The 20,486-nt window shown below is 34.6% G+C and overlaps 2 protein-coding genes across 3 annotated transcripts in view; one reads left to right on the forward strand and one right to left on the reverse strand.

Annotated features, from left to right (window-relative positions):
* Positions 1-3,813, forward strand: part of LOC117120224 (hyalin-like) — a 19,377-nt gene extending 15,564 nt beyond the window's left edge. For both annotated transcript variants that reach the window (XM_033265241.1, XM_033265240.1), the window contains exons 9-12: positions 526-810; positions 935-1,204; positions 1,833-2,120; positions 2,271-3,813. In XM_033265241.1, the coding sequence (XP_033121132.1) occupies positions 526-810; positions 935-1,204; positions 1,833-2,120; positions 2,271-2,578 (1,151 nt within the window). In that variant the 3' untranslated portion in view covers positions 2,579-3,813. The remainder of the gene's footprint in view (positions 1-525; positions 811-934; positions 1,205-1,832; positions 2,121-2,270) is intronic.
* Positions 3,814-6,220: 2,407 nt separating this feature from the next.
* LOC117120226 lies at positions 6,221-19,470 on the reverse strand. Its single transcript, XM_033265242.1, has 14 exons — positions 19,342-19,470; positions 15,402-15,552; positions 14,936-15,060; positions 14,372-14,506; positions 13,824-13,918; positions 13,517-13,665; positions 12,793-13,400; positions 12,433-12,570; positions 11,862-11,940; positions 9,332-9,448; positions 8,866-8,975; positions 7,916-8,174; positions 6,947-7,181; positions 6,221-6,772 (listed from the first exon to the last, which is right to left on the reverse strand). Exons 2-14 carry the CDS (start codon positions 15,454-15,456, stop codon positions 6,646-6,648), a joined length of 2,232 nt encoding a protein of 743 aa, XP_033121133.1. The 5' UTR covers positions 15,457-15,552; positions 19,342-19,470; the 3' UTR covers positions 6,221-6,645.
* Positions 19,471-20,486: the final 1,016 nt, after the last annotated feature.

The following is a 20,486-nucleotide window of genomic DNA, read 5'->3' on the forward strand; positions in this document are numbered from 1 at the left end:
TTATATATTATATAAAATATTATATATTATATAAAATATTATATATTATATAAAATAATATATAAATATATAACGTAAAAAGCCAGGTTATTTTTTGCTAAATAATAAGTTAACAGATGGCGCCTCATACCCGGCCGAGCCAAAAACAGTATACGATTTAATTCCATCATTCTTTTCTCAATATACTTCTGAGCATGTGCAGAACTTGCCTAAAGACAACATGCACCATCAATATAGTTCAGCCGTGTAGAGAGATCAGCGAGCTTCCCATACTGGTACAGTTAAATGTCCTTGTGATATATTGAATTTGTTGAATGTACTTTGAGGTGCTTTGGATATTTCATCTAAATTATTATCAATAAAGCATTCAATAATTTCTTCATCCTTCTACATATATGTTCCTTCTTCTAATCCATTATCATGCAAAAGATACAAGGTACTTCACTGATACAGAAGTTTGTTGAATTTAGCAGCATTATTTATTTGCATTTCTCTATCATGACTAAGATATATTTCTAATTATAGATAATGAACGTCCTGTTGTGAATTGCCCATCACACTCGAGCAACTTTGCTTCAAGAGAATCCAACTTCGCTTGGTCAGTGTCCACAGACAGAGGCTCCAAATTTGCTCGGCTGCATTGGCCGCCAGCCAATGCTACTGACAACAGCGGCACTGTAGTATCTGTCACCTCAAATTACAACCCTGGCGACGTATTTGGCGTCAGTAATGCAGCATATCAGATCACATACACTGCAATCGATGAAGTTGGCAATACTGGATATTGCTCCTTCTTCATAACTGTTCAAGGTTTGCAAATTTTGTCTTAATGCATGTAGTCCTTCCAACATCAGCCATAAACATTAGCTGAAACTAAATAAGAACCAATTAAAGTCGAAGTGTTGTGAGTTTTTACTTTGTTTTTCTTGTTTAGATTTGGAAAGTCCGTCAATTAAATGTCCATCTCAAGTAGATTCAAGATCTGCATTCGTGTCATGGGAAATCACGCTTAGTGATAATGTTGCAGTCGTCCATTTCTTTTCGAATGACTCCCGTGTTACACCGACTAATTCTTTACAAAATCAAAACGATATCACTGTAGCACAGAGCGGAACATTTCCTATTGGTACAAGTTTCATCGAATACCTCGTGACAGACTTATCATGGAACGCTGGAAAATGTTCGATGAAAATCACTGTCCTAGGCAAGTTTAATTGGTAGAATTAGTAGCACTTTTCTTACAGTAGGTCAGACACTATACTGTACTCTAATTAATTTACTCATTCGTCGTTACCAAAGTCGTTACCAAATTCTCTTCACATAAATGATTCTGTAGGATACTTTTAGTTATGAATTATTAACATTTCAGTATGAAGACCAGATTGGTTTTTTTTTCTTTCACAAAGAAGATTTAAACATCTTGTCCACCCTCACAAACTGTTTATTCCAATTGTTACCTCTAAATTGTTAGTGCACAATTTGTGTATAGAACATAGATATCTTGTAAAGCAAGTTAGTTAGGAAATAATATGAGCGTACTGCCTACGGTAACGTAAAAATATACCTATCTCAGGATGACAAAAACTGAAGATGATCTAGTAAATCCATCAAATACAATACAATTATGATGGCCAGCAATGAAAATGCAAATAGGTTTATCAAAGTTTTTGCTGATGTAGTACAGTATTGTGCTTGACGATAGTCTCTATCTAAAATCTAGGTTTTGGTCCGTTGCACCCGGCCTCCTACAATCTTTAGAATTGTCTGCTTCGATACATTTTTTAAGACGATGCCACTTACAAGAATTCTTTTGTATTTATCTTTATTTCCAGACACTGAAAGACCATCAATAATGTGTCCTAGTAATTTCTCTAATCACCACGACTATATATTTGGGATTCACCGCCTTGTTACTGATTATGGTCAGTCCTACGCGACAGTCACGTGGTGTCCTCCAGAAATCAAAAACAATAATGATGGGCCTGTCACGTGGGACAGTTACCCATATACATCAGGTGATAAGTTTCCTCTTCGACTGTTCCCTCCATACGTTGTGAAATTTACTGCATCCGATTTGTTTGGCAATAGCAAATCTTGTTACGTATATTTCTCAATAATAGGTAAACACATTCTTTTCTTGTTACTGACTTACTCAATGCTTAATTCCTAATGCCTTTTTCATGCATGCAAATAAATGTATTGCCACGAATATTAAAATTGTTATTTTTTTATCTATCGAGCAAATCTCATTGCTTTTCTGTACATTTCAGATATCGAACCGCCGACTATCACATGCCCGACAAACATTACAAACTACTACGACACATACTTCGGCATTAATCGAGCTGCGCTCGACCCAGGTTCTTCCACGAGTACCGTCATGTGGGATGATCCAACTGTCTTTGACAACAGCGGACGTGTGGTGATTGTAACGTCAACTCACCAATCTGGAGAATCTTTCGCACCAAGATTCTATCCTCCGTATGAAGTGGAGTATACTGCTGAAGATGAGTCTGGAAATAAGAATTTTTGCAAATTCTACTTTCTCGTATCTGGAAACTCAGACACTGACATATAAAATATAGTTGCATCATAAAATATGTTGCATCATTTTATTGTAAGATTATTTGATAATTTATTTCCTATTAACATGTAATTTTTTTTACAAATACTGTATCAATAACTTTTACCAAAAATCAAACGTCTTGATTTGTTTTGTATTTTTTAAATATAAAACTTAATTCTTCAATAAATTTAACTGAAATTGTATTAATTGAAATACAATATAAAAAGTACGTAACACTGCAACATGTTACATTATTCTGCAGTATACCTTTCACACCATGGGCTTTTCACAGTAGTAGCTAAAAAAGCCATTGTTTTTCTTTGCTCTTCCATCATTTTTCCTATCCTTTTGCACGGGGTTATTCCGCGCGGCACGCGAGAACAGCCCGAAAATAACCACGACGGTATATATCTGTTTTAATGTGGGATTTGCTTAAAAAATGACCGGAAATGCCATATTTGACCTATGACGCTATTTTCCCCTACCCCCATGTCTACTGACTAAAAACTTGGTTTCGGTCTCAAATTATTCATATACTGTATAATTAGTTTTACTCACTTTTGTTTCATATTTTGGAAGGCACCTAGATTACAGTTTTGACCTTTAACCTGGCAGGTCACTTTAGTTGTGTGTAACTTCATAATAATAGGTCAAATATTGTTATTGACTTTGATGTCATATTGTGTAGAACCTGTGATTTTATCAGAAATTAACAATAAATTGTATTTCCATCAATCAGAAGCATTTACTCGGGTGATTGGGTTTTTACAACAATCACCACCCTTGCATTTACAGTACTTGCAACACTTTATTCTAGCTCTTCTACAGGGACATGAATTCTTGAGAGCACATTTTGCCACTTCCTGATGATGACGTAATTAATGTCGAAATATTGAATTCCGACAAAATGGCGTGCATTTCGATACTTGGAGTATGTATTATACTATCTTACATTTGCCACACGTGCAGGGATCTGGCAGGCCATCAGGTTTAGAGATCACAATAATAGGGACTAATAAACTGCCACTCATAACAAAACCAAAATTCTCAGCATTGATAATTGATCTGGCATCTCTAAATAGGGCTTGGACCCACAGCTGCTGTTGGTAGTAGCTTCTATAGATATGTTTTCTTGTATTATTTGAGGTACAAGCAGGCCTACAATTTACGAATTTTTCGAGCTCAACATCGGAATATTGATTCAATAATTGAAATACATTCTTTTTTAAGTTTATACACATTTAATAAAATCCACCAAAATAAATTGAAAATACAATTTTTATAATGATGAAGTTGTTTACTTTTCACAAACATGTTGAAATTTCTGGGGATTCACCATTTACATAGTAATTATTATCAACACAACTGCAAATACAGAAATATAATTAATTAATAATGCACAATTACACTATAGACTAATTAATATATTCATGAGGCAGGTAAAAATAATACATTATTGTTTTATATACTTTTATATTAACCATTATTATAGACTAGGCCTATTGCAATTTTATACAAATTATAACTAACACGCAAAAACAAAACAAATTTAAAAGTTCATTCAAGTATATTTATGACACACAATGATTCACATCAATACTATGATCTGAGTATTTTTTAGAAAAGATAAGAGAAAAGAAAGAGGGGAGAGGGAGGGAAAGAGAAAAAAGAGGAAAAGAAAAGGAAAGAAAAAGAGAGGAGAAAAATAAAGACAAGAATAAAAAGGAATATATCATAATGACCAGACTCAAACACCCTGCAACCCCTTCTCCAATTCAAAAACTGTCATAACTCCTTTGATCTATTCTGCCCAAAGGCGTAACCACTGGGGGACAAGGGGAAAATATCTATCTTTGAAAAATCTTCCCCACCCCTTTATAAATGCCCTTTCATCCTCTGAAAGTGCCTAAAAACCTCAAATTTCGCGCGCATTTCTTGTTAACACGGCTAATTTCCTCTAAAAATTGCACATTTTTTGGAGTTTTGATCAATTCCGACGAAATTAGAATTAAAAACACAAAAATATTTTGCGCGCATTTTTAGGGCTTTTTTAGTTTTATCCTTTTAAGTTATTTAAACACATAATAGTCCAAAACTCAAGAAAGACAAATTTAAGATGGATCATTTTAACCTAAAAGAAGGGCCTCACGTGTGTGGCCTATATTATAAATAAGACAAGCCCTATGTCGTATTGTTTTCTATGAAAACAATACGTCTTTAAAGATGGTTGAAATAAAAAATAAAAAAAATAAACAAATAAATACCCACTCTGACACAAGACCCCTGTTACGCGCCTGGTGTTAGCGCCAATTTGTGCCCTTGTGCGGACAGGAGATGTGCCCCACTCTGAAGCTGGAAACCTTGTTTTTGCAAAATAAATTGATGCAATTTGCTATTATAGGCCTAATCAATAAATTCCTCATCAACCGATATAACCTTAAACATTCTTGGAATTGACACATTCTTGGAATTGACATAATATTACTGATGTCCTACACACCCTTCAGTGTGAAATGTGGCTCTCTTTGCAAGCACATCTAACATCTAAGGAAAGAAGAGCTTAGATTGGTACCAGATAAAATTATTTTGTTATCAACATTAATACATTATGCTAATTATCATCTTTAAGCGCATAAGACAGTGCAAGTTATTTCTGTGACAGTCTTTTGAAGTGTGTAAAGCTCCATTTTATCCCATACATAGTCAAAATATTGGTCTCTTATACACATCTAGATGTGTATAAGAGACAGCAGTACATTTGTCAATTACAGAGAACTTCCCCGGGTAAGTAAATTGAGGATGCTGCATAGGCAACTGCAAGTACATGGTCTTGCATGGCTAGCCTCTGTCGCCGTGTAAACGTACCAAAGATGTGTTTGGTAAATTGTGAGCTTACTTTGCCGTCGGCCCATTCCAGATTGAACTTAAAGGTTTCACCAACTCTTTCCCTGATTGACGCTGCGGTAGAGAGACAACGGAAATATATATCAAATAAACATTTTTCCTAAAATTCTTAGTGACCATAAGCTGCGTAAATACTATCACATTTTTTTATTTTTGTTCAATCCCTGTCTCTTATACACATCTAGATGTGTATAAGAGACAGGACTAACACGGCTATATTTTTTATTCATCATGGTTTGTGATATCAATTTCATAATACCAAATTTGAATGTACAAGTTTGCAACATCGTTATTAGTTTTCAAGGGTTATAGAATTTCAAAATATTATATCATTAAAATATTCTTTAAAAGGATGTGGTTTAGACGGTTTAAAAGGAAGGACATGCATTTTGTTTTGTCAGCATTTCCCTATATTTACTTGCCAGTGCAGCTGATCTAGGGCGAGTGAATAGGGTGGCTATCTACCCACCTTCGTTTACAGTGAAAAACAAAAATATTGTGTGTGTGTGTGTGTGTGTGCTGTGTACTATTTCTATTTAACCTTACTTCTTTAGATACCATCTAAGATCGTCTGCTGTCTTCTAAGAAAAATTACAAATGGAGGGGACGCCCTCCCAAAACCACCCCACCTCAGCTCGGACCTTCTCACCTCCCATTATCCACCCCATTTCTCCTAGATCCGCCACTGCTTGCATAGACAAAGTAATATGATGCACTAGGCAACGAAAATTACAAGATGATACAGGAGGCCTATGTTGCGATACGCTATCTACATTTTAAATACATTATTGAAAGGCAGTTTAATAATGAAAGCAATTTGATGTAAGTACAATTCATAAATTTTGTCGACGTCATTAATTCTATAACATTTGCCTTTTTGTTTCTCACTCGATTACTAAGCAATGAGTTTATTGTTTCTATGGTGTAAACGCCTCTTTAAACACGATATACCATTTTGGAAACTGTCTATATATTCGAAAATATAAAATTTAAGATAAATGACAAAATAGGCCGATTTAATATCATATAGTTAAATGGGTGAATTACGTAAGTGCTTTCCAGAAGAAAGAAAACTGATAGGACCTATAATAGGCTAAACCTTCTCACAGTTAAATAAAAAAAACATTAAAGAAATGTTCTTTAAGTCTGGTTATTAAGCATCTATGTCTTATGTATTAAGAAATTATGCAACATGGGCATTTAAAATTCTTTTTACTTTTTATATTTTTGAAAAACTGGACGGCATCATTATAGTAGTCTGCAGACAACCAGAAGCACTGCTGAGGATCCAATTGGCTTGACCTAAAATTTTATATAGGAGGGAAACAAAAATTGTTACACAAAATCTTCAAATTTTGAGGTACATGACATAATATGATTCTTAATCAAATCGATTTCCATATTAAAAATCATGTTAGGATACCACATACATAAGAGAGATCTCTGTGCTCACCGGAAGATAGATAAAATACTCACATTGTTCCGTCACAGAATTTCACAATGATATAACCGTCATTGGTTTCGACAACTTCCCCGGGTAAGTAAATTGAGGATGCTGCATAGGCAACTGCAAGTACATGGTCTTGCATGGCTAGCCTCTGTCGCCGTGTAAACGTACCAAAGATGTGTTTGGTAAATTGTGAGCTTACTTGGCCGTCGGCCCATTCCAGATTGAACTTAAAGGTTTCACCAACTCTTTCCCTGATTGACGCTGCGGTAGAGAGACAACGGAAATATATATCAAATAAACATTTTTCCTAAAATTCTTAGTGACCATAAGCTGCGTAAATACTATCACATTTTTTTATTTTTGTTCAATCCACACTACCAAATTTTATATAACAAATACCTGTGATTTGTATATATGAGCAGTGGCGTTTCTGGGGGAGGGGAGCTCAGCTGTCCGACAGGAGGACTTGAGCTTGTAGGCCCAAGCTTGAGGAAGGGATTGAGAGGGGGATCTCCCCCCACCCACTCTCCCAAATGAGATTTTTGTAATAATAGGAATCTTTGGATGGCCAGACACTCTCAGACTGTGACAGACATGTGTTGCCTTGGCATGGGCCTATTTTTATATTTTTTTTAGTCTGACTGCCCGACAAGCTCTGACTCATATGGTTGGGGGTGGGGGAATTAACCTGTCAGGTGGGGGCTTTAGCCACTGCTTCCCCCTCCCCCCGTTGGCGTCACCAATGTATATGGGTATGACAACATGAGATTATTTTTATCATTCCCATATATGGAAGAAATATGACATCATCATGCCCATATAAGGCCAATTCACAGAATTTTCTCAAATGGAAGAGAAAATTGATTGATTGGTTGATTGATTGATTGATTGATTGATTGATTTATTGAATGAATTGCTAATTATCAATCCTTGACCAATATGTCAAATTATAAGACCTCATTAAATTATATAAGAATGCATGATTATCAACATACCCAGATGGTACATGCCATCCTCGTCGTTCCTCGCCACCACAGCAGATCCTACCCACGATTCCTCACAGTTGATTATATACTCCACAAGCTCACCATAAAGCTCTGTATCTATTTTGTAAATCTCTTCCCTTGGAACTTCAGCCTTCTCATCATCATAAAACAAAACCTGGCAACTGAGATCAGGGAATAAACGTCTGACTTGCCCGGGTGCGTAGCGGAAGGGGTAGTCAGGGTGACGGGCAACAACACAGTTTCCATTCTAAACAAAACACAGAATTGTTTTCTCCAATTTAATAGAATTTTCAAAATTACAAATCTATATATATTATCGGTAAAATGTATAATTCATGATAGTAATATATTTTCTTAAATTTTTAATATATTATTATTAGCAAAATGCTACCTGCAATTTCTATGGAGCCCCTGATAAGCTTGTGCCCCGGGATCTTTCCCCTCTGCACCCCCTCTCGGTGGCCCTCATTACTATTAGGCCTATATGGACCATGTAGTGTTTATTGCTGTAACAGCAAAAAATAGTGAGGAAATAATGATAATAATAACAATAATAATAATAATAATAATAATAATAATAATAATAAGTAATAATAGTAAGTAATAATAAGTAATAAATAATAATAATAAATAATAATAAGTAATAATAATAAGTAATAATGATAATAAGTAATAATGATAAGTAATAATATTAGGTAATAATAATACTAATAATAATAATAATAATAATAATAATACTAATAATAATACTAATAATAATACTAATAATAATACTAATAATAATAATAATAATAATAATAATAATAATAATAATAATGTGTGTATCTAGACACACACATCGTGGCGTGTCAATTATAGCAGGGACACATACAGTGGTCTGTGTTCTACGACAACGGCAATAGCTGGTTACTACCATCACCATCTGTATGTATTCTTACCTGTATCCTATCTGAATGTTCTTTATCTGTGAATATGTATTTTTTCTCAATAGCTCCAACGTTGTCCGATATAAAATACCGACCGTCTTCTGCTACATTTTCTATTGTTCCTTTAATTAACGAAAAGTGATCAATTAGACAATACAGTGTAATCATATATCAATAATAGTAAATAACAATAAATAAAAAATAACAAATATTTTAATTACAGAGTGCACTTAAATAAATCTGAATTAAAAATAATTTACAATGCTTGTAGACTTAAATTTATACTACGTCTAATGGTAGGCCTATGTGACAAGAAAATGTAATATGCCCATATTTGGCCATAATATGACATCATCCTACCCATATAAGGGGCACATCACAAATTTGTCACATACAATTTTATAGTGTGGATTGGGATTATCAGATGTAACTTTAAAACAGCATTTTATTAAGGTTACAAATGATACATTGCACCTACCTCTATAAAACCACCCATCAACAGACCAGCGAGCAAGAACTTCATCTCCTTCCTTCATTTCACCTCTGTCCTCCCCCTCTTCTTTAATGGACTCTTCCATTTCTTTATTTTCACTTTCTTTAAATACAGTAATAAAATGAATTTAGAATATGAATCATAAAAAAATCAAATGTTTTAACCATTTAAGCAAATAGTAATTTTATTGTTTTTTATCCGGATTCCTAACAAATTTTTTCTCAAGCGAATTTGTTACTGTATGCAGAAGCTGTTATTAACACAAATTAAATCTGAAAAGCCAATTAAATTATCTTACTTCAATTCCAAACTTGAATTAAAATATATTCTAATTAAAATCACATAACAAAAAAGTACCTGTGACAGTTAAAATATCTGTTGTGTAAGTTAAGATCTTTGAAATATGAAAAACCATTATGAACTAAAACATAGAGCATAATCCTAGCTACTGTTGTGTAGAAAATGTTGTATACAGCGACAGTGACCCCGAAACACAAAGGAGAACCAATACACCTACTTTACTTGCATACGTTCCGCAAACTTTTTACTTCACAGCCTATGTTACGATTCCACGCGCCATGTCGTGGCCCAGAGACCAACACCAAAATCTGGCAAAAAGTTTTGATCATGAAGCCAGACCTCCATGTATACAATAGTTTGACATCATTATCAAACAAATTGTGTACAAATTAAATAGTAAGATTTATTAAAGAAATAATTCCGTAAACTTGTGTTTTCCCTCACAATTGTTGATTGTTTTTTTTCTACCATGAACACGGTTTAAACACCCACGTCATAGCTTTCTCCTCCAAAAAACTTTCACTCAGACACTCAGTCACTCACTCCGCAACTTCCAAAGATGATGGCGGTTCATCCACTAACGTCGCTTCTTTCATCACACCTTTCATTTGAATTTCTTCTTCACTAATGATAAACTTTGGTAGTCATCCAAAACATTTGTAGTCAATAAATAATGGTAAATCATTTTGTCGTTGTTAAATGGAATGTTGGGTAATGAATGTAATTTTAGCCTAGGACAACTACGTATATATTGTTTCATACAGCATCATCTGGCACTTTAGCAGCGTGTACAAGATACGCATTCGCTGTAACAATGAAGCGGCGTAATTAAAGCTAATTTCCCCATTTTGAAAGGTTTTTGGTTTATTTTTTTCAATTTCTCAGACAGCTTCGCGGCCCCCTCATAAGTGTTTCGAGGCCCAAATTTGGGCAGCGGCCTATAGTTTTCGGAACGAAAATTTCACAAACAGACATCCAAATAATTCCGTAAGTTTGATTTTATGACAGCCTTGTGTCTTATGATTAAAATTAAAAAGAAAAAATGTGGGTCTTCGTTATTCGGGTTTTCGGTCTTCGTTTTGTCCACACCCTATATGACCCTTAAGTATTTCTTGATTTTCCTCATATATTCTGATGAAATAGGTACTTGCGAATAGTTTTATGATAATCTTGAAATACTTCCAATAAAATAATTGAGAAATAATTGTATGTCTTCGTTTTTTAGGTCTTCGGTCTTCTTTTTGTACACACCCATATAGGGTGTGTACAAAACGAAGACCCTGAAAATTTCACAACAGACGTCCAAATAATTCCGTAATTTTGCTTTTGTGACAGCCTGGTGTATTATGATGAAAATGAAAGAGAAAAAATAGGGGTCTTTGTTTTTGGATCTTCGGTCTTCGTCTTATACACACCCAATCTATATATCTCTCTAATAATTTCATTCTCTATATATATATATATACACATGGAATCAAAGGAGGTGCTATATAACTTCCAAGAAGATGGTCAATGTCACATCATTGACTGAACTACCTGTTTAATACTCAATACTCAACTTCCAGGGTGAATAAGTTACTTCCTGAAGTTGAGACTTCATAAGGTAGGACTAGAATGTCCCTCTTGGTGCCAAATCAACATAAGATTTTGCGAATCTGGTTTGGTAGTTATGAGTATCAGATGCTTGGAATTTATACATGACAGTGTGGAGGTGATAATTAACCAACCAAAATGTAAGCCTGTTTATTTCTACATGATTGAAGTTTTAGTTGAGTATACCATGAAGCATCACATCATTTCAGCTGCTAATTAAGTGACCCCAAATTGGATTTCATCATACAAATCTTATCAAGGGTGGATCCAGAGAAATTCAAAAAGAGAAAGTGGGGGGGGGGGATGGGTGAAGTGGGGCTGATCGAGACAACACTACCATTGGGGGTCTAGGGGCATTTCTCCGCAAAAATTGTGTTTTCTAAAAGCTAAAAGTCACCTCTGAGGCAATTTGGGTGACCATTTTTTTTCTTTCTTTCTTTCTTTCCTTTTTCATTTCCTTTTTTTTACTTTCCTAAATCCGCCCCTATTAATGATATACCTATTTAATGGAATATATGTATATTTCGCCATGATTCAAAGCTAAGAGGATTTTTGTTGATTCCATAAACTTGTGCTAGTCCCCAAGATCAAGAATTTCCAACAATTAAAATGAAACTCATACCATCCTCTTTCCTTGATGGATGGGCTGCCTCTGACTGGGTGCTCTGTTCATGAGTTGGTACTCGCTTGGTAATCAGCTCCTGAAACAAGAACATAAAAGAGTATGAACATTCAAATTTTAAGACATAATCACTATAATCCAATTAAACTCAAAAACAAATGCTGAAGCATTGTTAGAGTGTTAAAATTAATAGTGAATTCCTGTTATTATCTGCAGTTCAATCGAGAATGTGGCCCTGTTCTGCATTTAGCATGCCATTCACGTATTAAATCCATGTTTTTCTATTGGTTGGTTGTAATTATAATAAATCAATATCGTTATGACAACAAGATGAAAATTTTGAGAATACCTGTTCATTTATTCCATTTCAACAGACCAACAGCGAGTTATTGCACTAACAGTTTTTAACAAAATTTAAATATATCAAATACAGACGAAAGTCTACAAACATTTCACCTATTCAAATGATTAATTATAATAGAACGAAATATAGACAAACTATTGTAAAACATGTTAATATTAGTAGTTAAAATAAGAGAATCATTAATGATTCTCTTATATAATTATATACCTGTTGTTTGTCTATCAGTTTTTGTTGTTTGTCTTGCAGTTCACTATGCTTATCCTGAAGCTGGGCGTGTTGGCTGTCATAACCTTTGTGCACTTCTTTGAGATTTTGAACAGTTTTTTTCAATTCCTTGAGAAAATCCTGTCGAGAATAAAAGCCCCAAATACTGCCATTTGTCATATCTCTATGAATAAATTCTAGCTGCAGTGGTATCTACCTCATAAACAAATTTATATTGCAGTATTGTTCGGTTCAGTAATCGGTATTAAAACGACATGAACTAAGACGGATGAATTTTTGCCCAGCAACATTAAGTAATTTAAGTGAAAACATCAAAGCATGATGAGAAAAAAAAATACAAACTGATTGTTGACGGTTCAACTGGCCTTGGAGTTCCTGAAGGCGTTTCTGAATTTCACCAGTAGTAGAGTTACCATCATTTGCCAATTTCCTGTGCTTGCTGCCAACATTCTTTGCTAAATCGTCTTCATTATCATTTGTTTGAGTTTGCTCATTGTCTGAAAATGATGATCTTAATCTTGATGAATTCTCTGACCTCTCAGAAGACAAATGAGATCCTGATTTTGCAGATGACTTGGATGAATGAGATCTTACTGATGGCTCTGATTGTGACCTTGACGACCTTGCATGTGAGCCTTTCAAGCCAGTAGATGAACGTGGTCTTGACTTTCTAGGAAATACTGAAGACCTTACAGACCTAGATCCTGAGCGCAAAGGTCTTGAACACGGGTGTGATGATCTTGAATGTGAGCGTAAATATCTTGACCATGAGCTTTTTGATGATCTAGAACCAGAAATTGACCTTGATCTTGAGTGTGAATTCTCCGAAGCACTGGATTCATCTCTTTTCTGTATAGTGTCAGCTGATCTTGACCTTGATCTGCTGGATGACCTTGAGGGTGACCTACTGGATGACCTTGACCTACTGGATTTCACAGTAGATTTCTTTTCTACAGGAGATAGGCAAACCAATGTATGTAATAATTAGTACTCTATCTTTAAAATGCATAAAAATAAATTTAATTTATTAAAAAATATATAGCATTTGTTGATTAAAAATCAGTACCTTTGTCCCCACTCTCTCCGTCATTCTTCTTCTTTCTCGAGTGCCGTCTGTGTCCCTCTCTTCCTCCGTGCTTCACTTTTTTCTCCTTTTTATCCTTGTGTTTGCCTTTTTTCACTGTTCCTTTCTCGTCTTGAATTGTATGGTGACGACTAAAACAAAATATTTTTATTTTATATTTTTTTATATGTTTACTAAATTGATAGTGAAAAAATATATTTAAATATGTATAATAAATCAATACTGAAAAACATAAACCATTATAATGTACAAATATACTTTACACTAGATTTTGCTTGAAATGTCTTACTTTTGATGGACTAGTTCTTGCAAATCCCAATACCGCAAAGCAAATTTGTACTGAGATTTGCTAATCTTCACAATAGAGTTCCGCAGAACATGGACCTGTGGGGAGAAGATTTAACCAATCAGAATCAGTGATATAACTTGGAATTTGAAATGAAGAATGAAAAGTTGGTATAGGGGATATTACTGGGAAAATGTAGTGTATATGAGCTTATATATAGGCCTAACTACAGTACTTAAGATACATTTTTTAATGTTCAGCAAGTTTTCAGTGGGATCGGTGAACTTGGGAGGAAACTGTTTCTTTAGTGGGGTGGGTGGGTGTGTGTCCAACATCTCCTAAAAAGGCCACTGGTCAGGGACTTAAGCAAATAGACACAGGCCCTTATCCTCTTACCCTACAGTACAACATTTTTATCACTGGAAAAAAGTTGGAATACATTTTATAGATATAGTCTACAATTTTTAAGAACATAATAATTGCAGAATATTGACATATATTTATTGTTGACATTAAGGAGGAAGAGTACAGTTAAATTATAAAAATCTCACAGTTTTGTTGTTAAACTTGATAACGGTGTAGAGCTTATCATGTTTTGCTTCATCAACAGGGGTGACTTGAACCATACCTGGTACCCAGCACTGGTAGGGCACTTTGCCTGTCTTTACAAGTACATAGTCGGCGACCTGTGAAATTAATTCAAAAAGCTATTAGAGATATAATAGCAAAACTAAGAAAATAAGAATTGAGTACGGAAGAGTGCAGGGCTCAAAATCTAGAATGTCTTAGCTAATACAAACTACTATTTAAACCAAATCAAGAAATAGTGTTTTGTGATCATTGCTTTTAATCCAATGATCAATCATTAATTTGAGATTAATGTAATTTTAGAGATGCATGTTATCACTGACAACAAATATTAGGTGGTAGAGGCAGCTGAAAAAACAGTGACGTAGATGAGGTTGACAATCACTTTAAGACTAACAATAAAAAAATAACTCTGTTTACGCTCAGTCACCTGAAGAATGTTGAATTTTTTAAAAATGGGGGGGGGGGCTTTGTTCTGTAAAGCATTGACGTAATCGTCACTGATCTAGTACATGTACAGTACTTACCCTGAGGACGGGACATGGCCTGGCTCCAATCATAGGAATGACAAAACGAGATGGCACCAAACTTTGGGTAAGATTGTGAAACTGGACCTCAATATGTCTTGCATTTGAACCATCGACAACTGTACCTGTGGTTTGAATATACTTCATCTACTTTTGCTGAGATACAAGAAGCCCATAAGGTATATTATTTGATATAATATTGTTTTAGGGGAAGGGGTAAATGTGTGAATTGCTTATGAAAAGATGGAAGTGGTTCATTTTTACTGTTAGTACAATTTGTTTAGTCGGGTGGGGTATAATTTGAGATGTTCAGACAAGTAGGACAGAAGGGATTAATTTAAGTTGTATTGAGTTGGGTTTAAATTTTAGTTAAAATTGTTACCATCATCATCACCGCCACAATCATTGTCGTCACCATCACTGTCCATTGTTTTTGCTATCATAGTCATAATCTCACTTTATTTACCCCTATAATAGAATTCATCCTCTTCGTTGCGTGCGATCACTTGCATTCCCTTCATCTTTTCTAAGATGCAGCGTACATGGCGCTTGAAAAGCGGCTTCTTGAGACGTTTGCCAACAGTTTTCTCACTACCAGTGACCAAGGTATTGAGGCCCTACGGAAGATATAAAGGAAGGGAATAAGGGAATGAATGGACAGACAACAAACATCCTCCTGACGGCTTTTACAGGGCTGACCAAGCCGTCGTACCGGGCTGGGTAAGAAGAGAAAAGATGGAGGAGAGAAGGAGGGGAAGGAAGATAAAGAAGGGGAAAAGAGAAAGAAAGGAAAAAGGAAGAAAAAATAAAGACAAGAATAAAAAGGAAGATATCATGATGACCAGATATCACACAGCACACTTCTCCACTCTCATTGTCCATAGCGCATTTGATCTAAACCGCGAAATATTCCCCGCAGTGGCGTAATCACCGGAGGACAAGGGAAAAATCTATCTGGAAAATATTTCCCCATCCCTTAAAGATGCCCTTTTCACCCCTAAATGTGCTTAAAACCTCAAACTTCGCGGTTTATTAGCGCGCATTTCTTGTTAAAGTACTGTAGTAGGCCAATTTAGGCTCTAAAAATTGTACATTTTAAGGAGTTATGATCAATTCCAACGAAATTAGAATGAAAAACAGAAAAACAAAAGGCTATTGACGAAACACAATGATCAGAACAAAACACAGCGACAGAACTTGGCATGCATTTTTATAAGTTCTTTGGTTCCCCAGCAGTTGATTGTCAAGTAGAATATATAGGCTTACGAATGTTATTGACAATAGAACCCAATACGCCACAGCGCCTTGTTATTAACATTAGGTGCTATATAAATATTGACTATCATTATAATAGCCTAGACGTATTGCAAAAAACCTAAATTTAGTTGCGTTTACCTCTTTGATTTAACAATGGGCATCTTCTACCATGGGTCTCAAATCATGCTTGAGTACTCTGCAATTCTTGAACTTTTAAATGTCTATGATAATGTTTTTACTTCCTCTTCGGTGCTATTTTTTAATTATTTAAAAGAGCTGAATTAGGGTACCAATCATGGGAGTTGTTTTTAAACGTTTTCTTTACAGCGTTTAATTTTAGATCTGATTGAGTTATCCCCTAAATCACAACGCACTATTGAAAATGTATTATCGAAATTTATAATATATGGGCCTATGTTATAAATACTTTTTTTCATAATTTTTTTTCTTCACGGGCCGAATCAAATTGCCTCGTGTAAATGTAAATTTGAACGTCAATATATTTTCTGCTAGAAATCACTCTCACAAATATTCTAATAGTAGTAATGTACTTGCTTAAGTCATAATCGAAGTGGTTCACTTGCCAAGGGAGGGTTGGCTTGTCAAAAGGGGGTTTGGTTGAAAAGGACCCCCCTGGCTACGGGCCTGTATGCTAATACAATACTGTATGACTTGAAAAGAAGGCTATTGACGAGACACAATGATCAGAACAAAACACAGCGACAGAACCTTAGCGTCATATATTAGAGTCCAGTATGACAAATTATTTGCAGGAGACAATATGCATTTTTTAAAGTTCTTTGGTTCCCAGCTGTTGATTGTCAAGTAAAATATAAAGTAGGTTTACGAATGTTATTGACGATAAAACCCAATACGCCACAGCGCAATTGTCATTAACTTTTGGTGCTTATATAAATATTGACAATCATTATACCGATAGATGTATTGCGAAATAACCTACATTTAGTTGTGTTTACCTCTACGATGTTTAACAATGAACATCTTCTACCATGGGGTCTCAAATCATGCATGAATACTCTGCAATTCTTAAACTTTTAAATGTCTATGATAATGTCAAATGTGCTTTTTTTTTAATTATTTAGAAAAGCTGAAGGTATACTTATTTATACAGTAATATTCTAACTGAAGATTTTATTGTTAGCCTAATATCTGTAACTTAACTTTTTCCCATTTGTTTAACTTATTAGCTTGCTGAAAGTTTGTCTCATTTTACTGTATCTCTTTTAATTGTATCTAAATTACTTGATCTATATATTTTATCTGCAAACCATGATTATATTATCCCTTTTTTAACACAAGGTTTTGTAGCCAAATATTTTACACCTATGTCACCATCATACTGTAACTTTAAGCCATCTATTCATCTTTGTTGCTTTTGTTGTTCCTTTTGTGTTTAATTTTATTTAATTTCTCTTTTTTTCTCTCTCTTTTCTTTTGGATGCACCATCAGGTATTGTCTGATGTGTGCCACTGATGCTAAAGTGAATCCACCTTTTACAACCAGATAGATACGGGCAATGCAGCCAGTGCAAAGCACTGGGCCCCAGTGTTATCAGTGGCCCTTTATAAATAGACCAAAAAATAATAATTTAAAATACAAGATACAAGATAAAATTTATTGTCTCCAGTTAAAATAAACGAAGAAATTACAAAGCTCGCAAAATGGAAATTCCAGGAAAATCACGTTAAAATTCGTCAAGGAAAAAAAAAGAATCAACATCAAAAATCAAAATTCCATCAAAAAGCACAGAAAAATGTAAAATAATTTCCATGTTAATTTTGAAAAAAAAAAAAAACTTCCAGCAGGCCCCTAAATAATATTGGCTTTTTGATGTGTAATTATTGATTACTGTGTTGATTTCACTTAAGTGGTGCGTTCAAGTGGGCTCCAGCCAGTGTGACACTATCAAAATTATCAAAAAAATGGAGAAAAAAGGAAATATATTCATTAATTATTATGAGAGGCATTTCCAGCCATCTGGAGGTGCTATAATCATAAATTTTCTTACCTCAACCATGATGGGGCTCAGATAGGCTTTTCTTTACCTGTGAAAATTCCTCTCTGACCCCTCTATTTCGAAATCCCTTATTCGCCACTGCAATTTTATTTTACGTGCCATCAATTTTCCTGATTAGTTTTGAACAGCTGCTGAGACCGTAAACGTCACTCTTAAAATAGTTCCGAAACTGATAATCATTAATATTTATTACTAATCTAGGCTTTTTAGGAGTAGGGGCAAGAAGCAAACAATTCTTAATTTTTTTGAGAACTTCAGGCAATTCCCATCACATCCCCGGAAATCAGGGCCCGGAAATTAATCTTACACTGGAGCCCTTTCGCACCTAGCTACAACGCTGTTTACAATCATTATAAAAATGAATATTTTGTCATGCTCTGGATGAACATTAAGACTTTTATCAATTTGCCTACCTATTTGTGGTAGGTTTTTACTGAATTATTTCTTAGCTTTTTTAATTATTCAGTTAATTCTTGCTTTATTAAAGGTGCAGTCAAACAACGTACCATGATGAACTTCCGTTATAATTAAATGTTTAATTGTTTAGTTTCGATTTCGCTTTATGTCACAAAGCTATATTCATATTCACATGTATGTTTACAATAGAATTTTTTGTTGAAAAAGTTGCATCAAAATTAGGCCTACAAATCCAACGACATTGAGTTGTAAACTACCGTATTGGTGCGGCCAAAATCGGACCGCTTCCGACGCCCCGGCAAAAAAACATTTAAAAGTAGAAACAAACAATAACATTAGGTCTACCTATTTTTTTAAAAGTAGGCCTACATGACAAAACACAATTTCTGTTGGCTAATTGAGTATTATAAGTAAAATAATGAAAACTCATAATTCATTAATTGGCCTAAGAATAATTGTTTAAAGTGAATTAAGGTATCTTTTATACTGATGTTTGGAAATATGTAGGCCTACATTGGGATTACATTTGATTTAATCAAGAATTTCATTCCATAATTAAAATAGACCTTGTGTCCTTATAATATGTCTAGCAAGGTCAATGTTAAAAGTATGGGGTTGATACATGTATGGAAGAGGGCCTTGTGCCATAACTATGAAAATTACGATTGTAAATATCCAAATAGTGGTACTTACCAGTATCGGTGTTGACTTTCCGCTTATGGGCTAGATACAATTGGTAGCACTTGTGTGGCATACGTATATGTGCACTTGAAGTGACGTTCATTTTCCTTGGGCTTCCCAAGGGGTCGCCGACGATCACCGCCCACCTCAATGTATATTTTAAAACCGTTATAGATTTTCTTTTGAAGCGTTTATTACTATATAGGCCTATTATTATACATTTCTTTGTTCATTGGCGAATGGCACTTGAATGTTCAAAGCTCTTTTACAGGCCCCTATATTGGTACTGTTGTTATTAATAGTAATACTTAAACAAACAAAAAACTGTCTTATAATGTTTATAGCTGACGCGACGCTCATAGCTATTCGGAAGGCGTTTGAAAAAGACAAGAACACAGACTGGTTCTTCATCTTATTACAACCAATGATGACATGTTTGTAACTACCTGTAAGACTAAGCTAAGAACGGAGTTTGTTGATGCTCAAACTTCAAATTTAAAACAGACATTAGACCTACGTTTTCTTAGGTGCTTGTGATGACGAATTAATCTGTAAAAGTAGTTCGAACTGTTTCTACTTTTTGCGAAGCGAAAAAGGTGCGCAGCCAATCAGAGCTCAGGATCCGAGCTGACGCATGATTCGCGCGAATAAATTCGCCTAGTGGAAAACGGCCTTAAGGATGCCCGGCAATACAAAAACTTAATCACCATTATTTCGTCAAAATTGTTAACAATATTTTATTTATTTATTCTGTCATTAAATACCTCAGTATTGATTAATTAATCCAACAACTATATTTATTAAGATCGATTTTAAGAGTTTAAAGGACTAAAATATAATCATTCTTTTATACACTGTTATTAACACAACTGCAAATACAAAAATATAATTAATTAATATTCATACACAATTACATGATAAACTAATTAAAATATTCATATTGGAATATTCATGAGGCAGGAAAAAATATGAAATGATAGTTTTATGGACTTTTATATTAACCATCATTATGGACTTTTGCAATTCTACACAAATTATGACTAAATGCCTAAACTCACTGCTTGCGACGCCGACTCGACGGCAACGCGACGACAAACGTACGCGACGGCGCGGACCCAACGGCTAACAATTAGTAGACGGCGTCGCGTCGTCTATCG

This window comes from Anneissia japonica, unplaced genomic scaffold (assembly GCF_011630105.1).
Source record: "Anneissia japonica isolate Jap-2015-1 unplaced genomic scaffold, ASM1163010v1 scaffold3798_len331662_cov138, whole genome shotgun sequence".
Classification (NCBI taxonomy): domain Eukaryota; kingdom Metazoa; phylum Echinodermata; class Crinoidea; order Comatulida; family Comatulidae; genus Anneissia; species Anneissia japonica.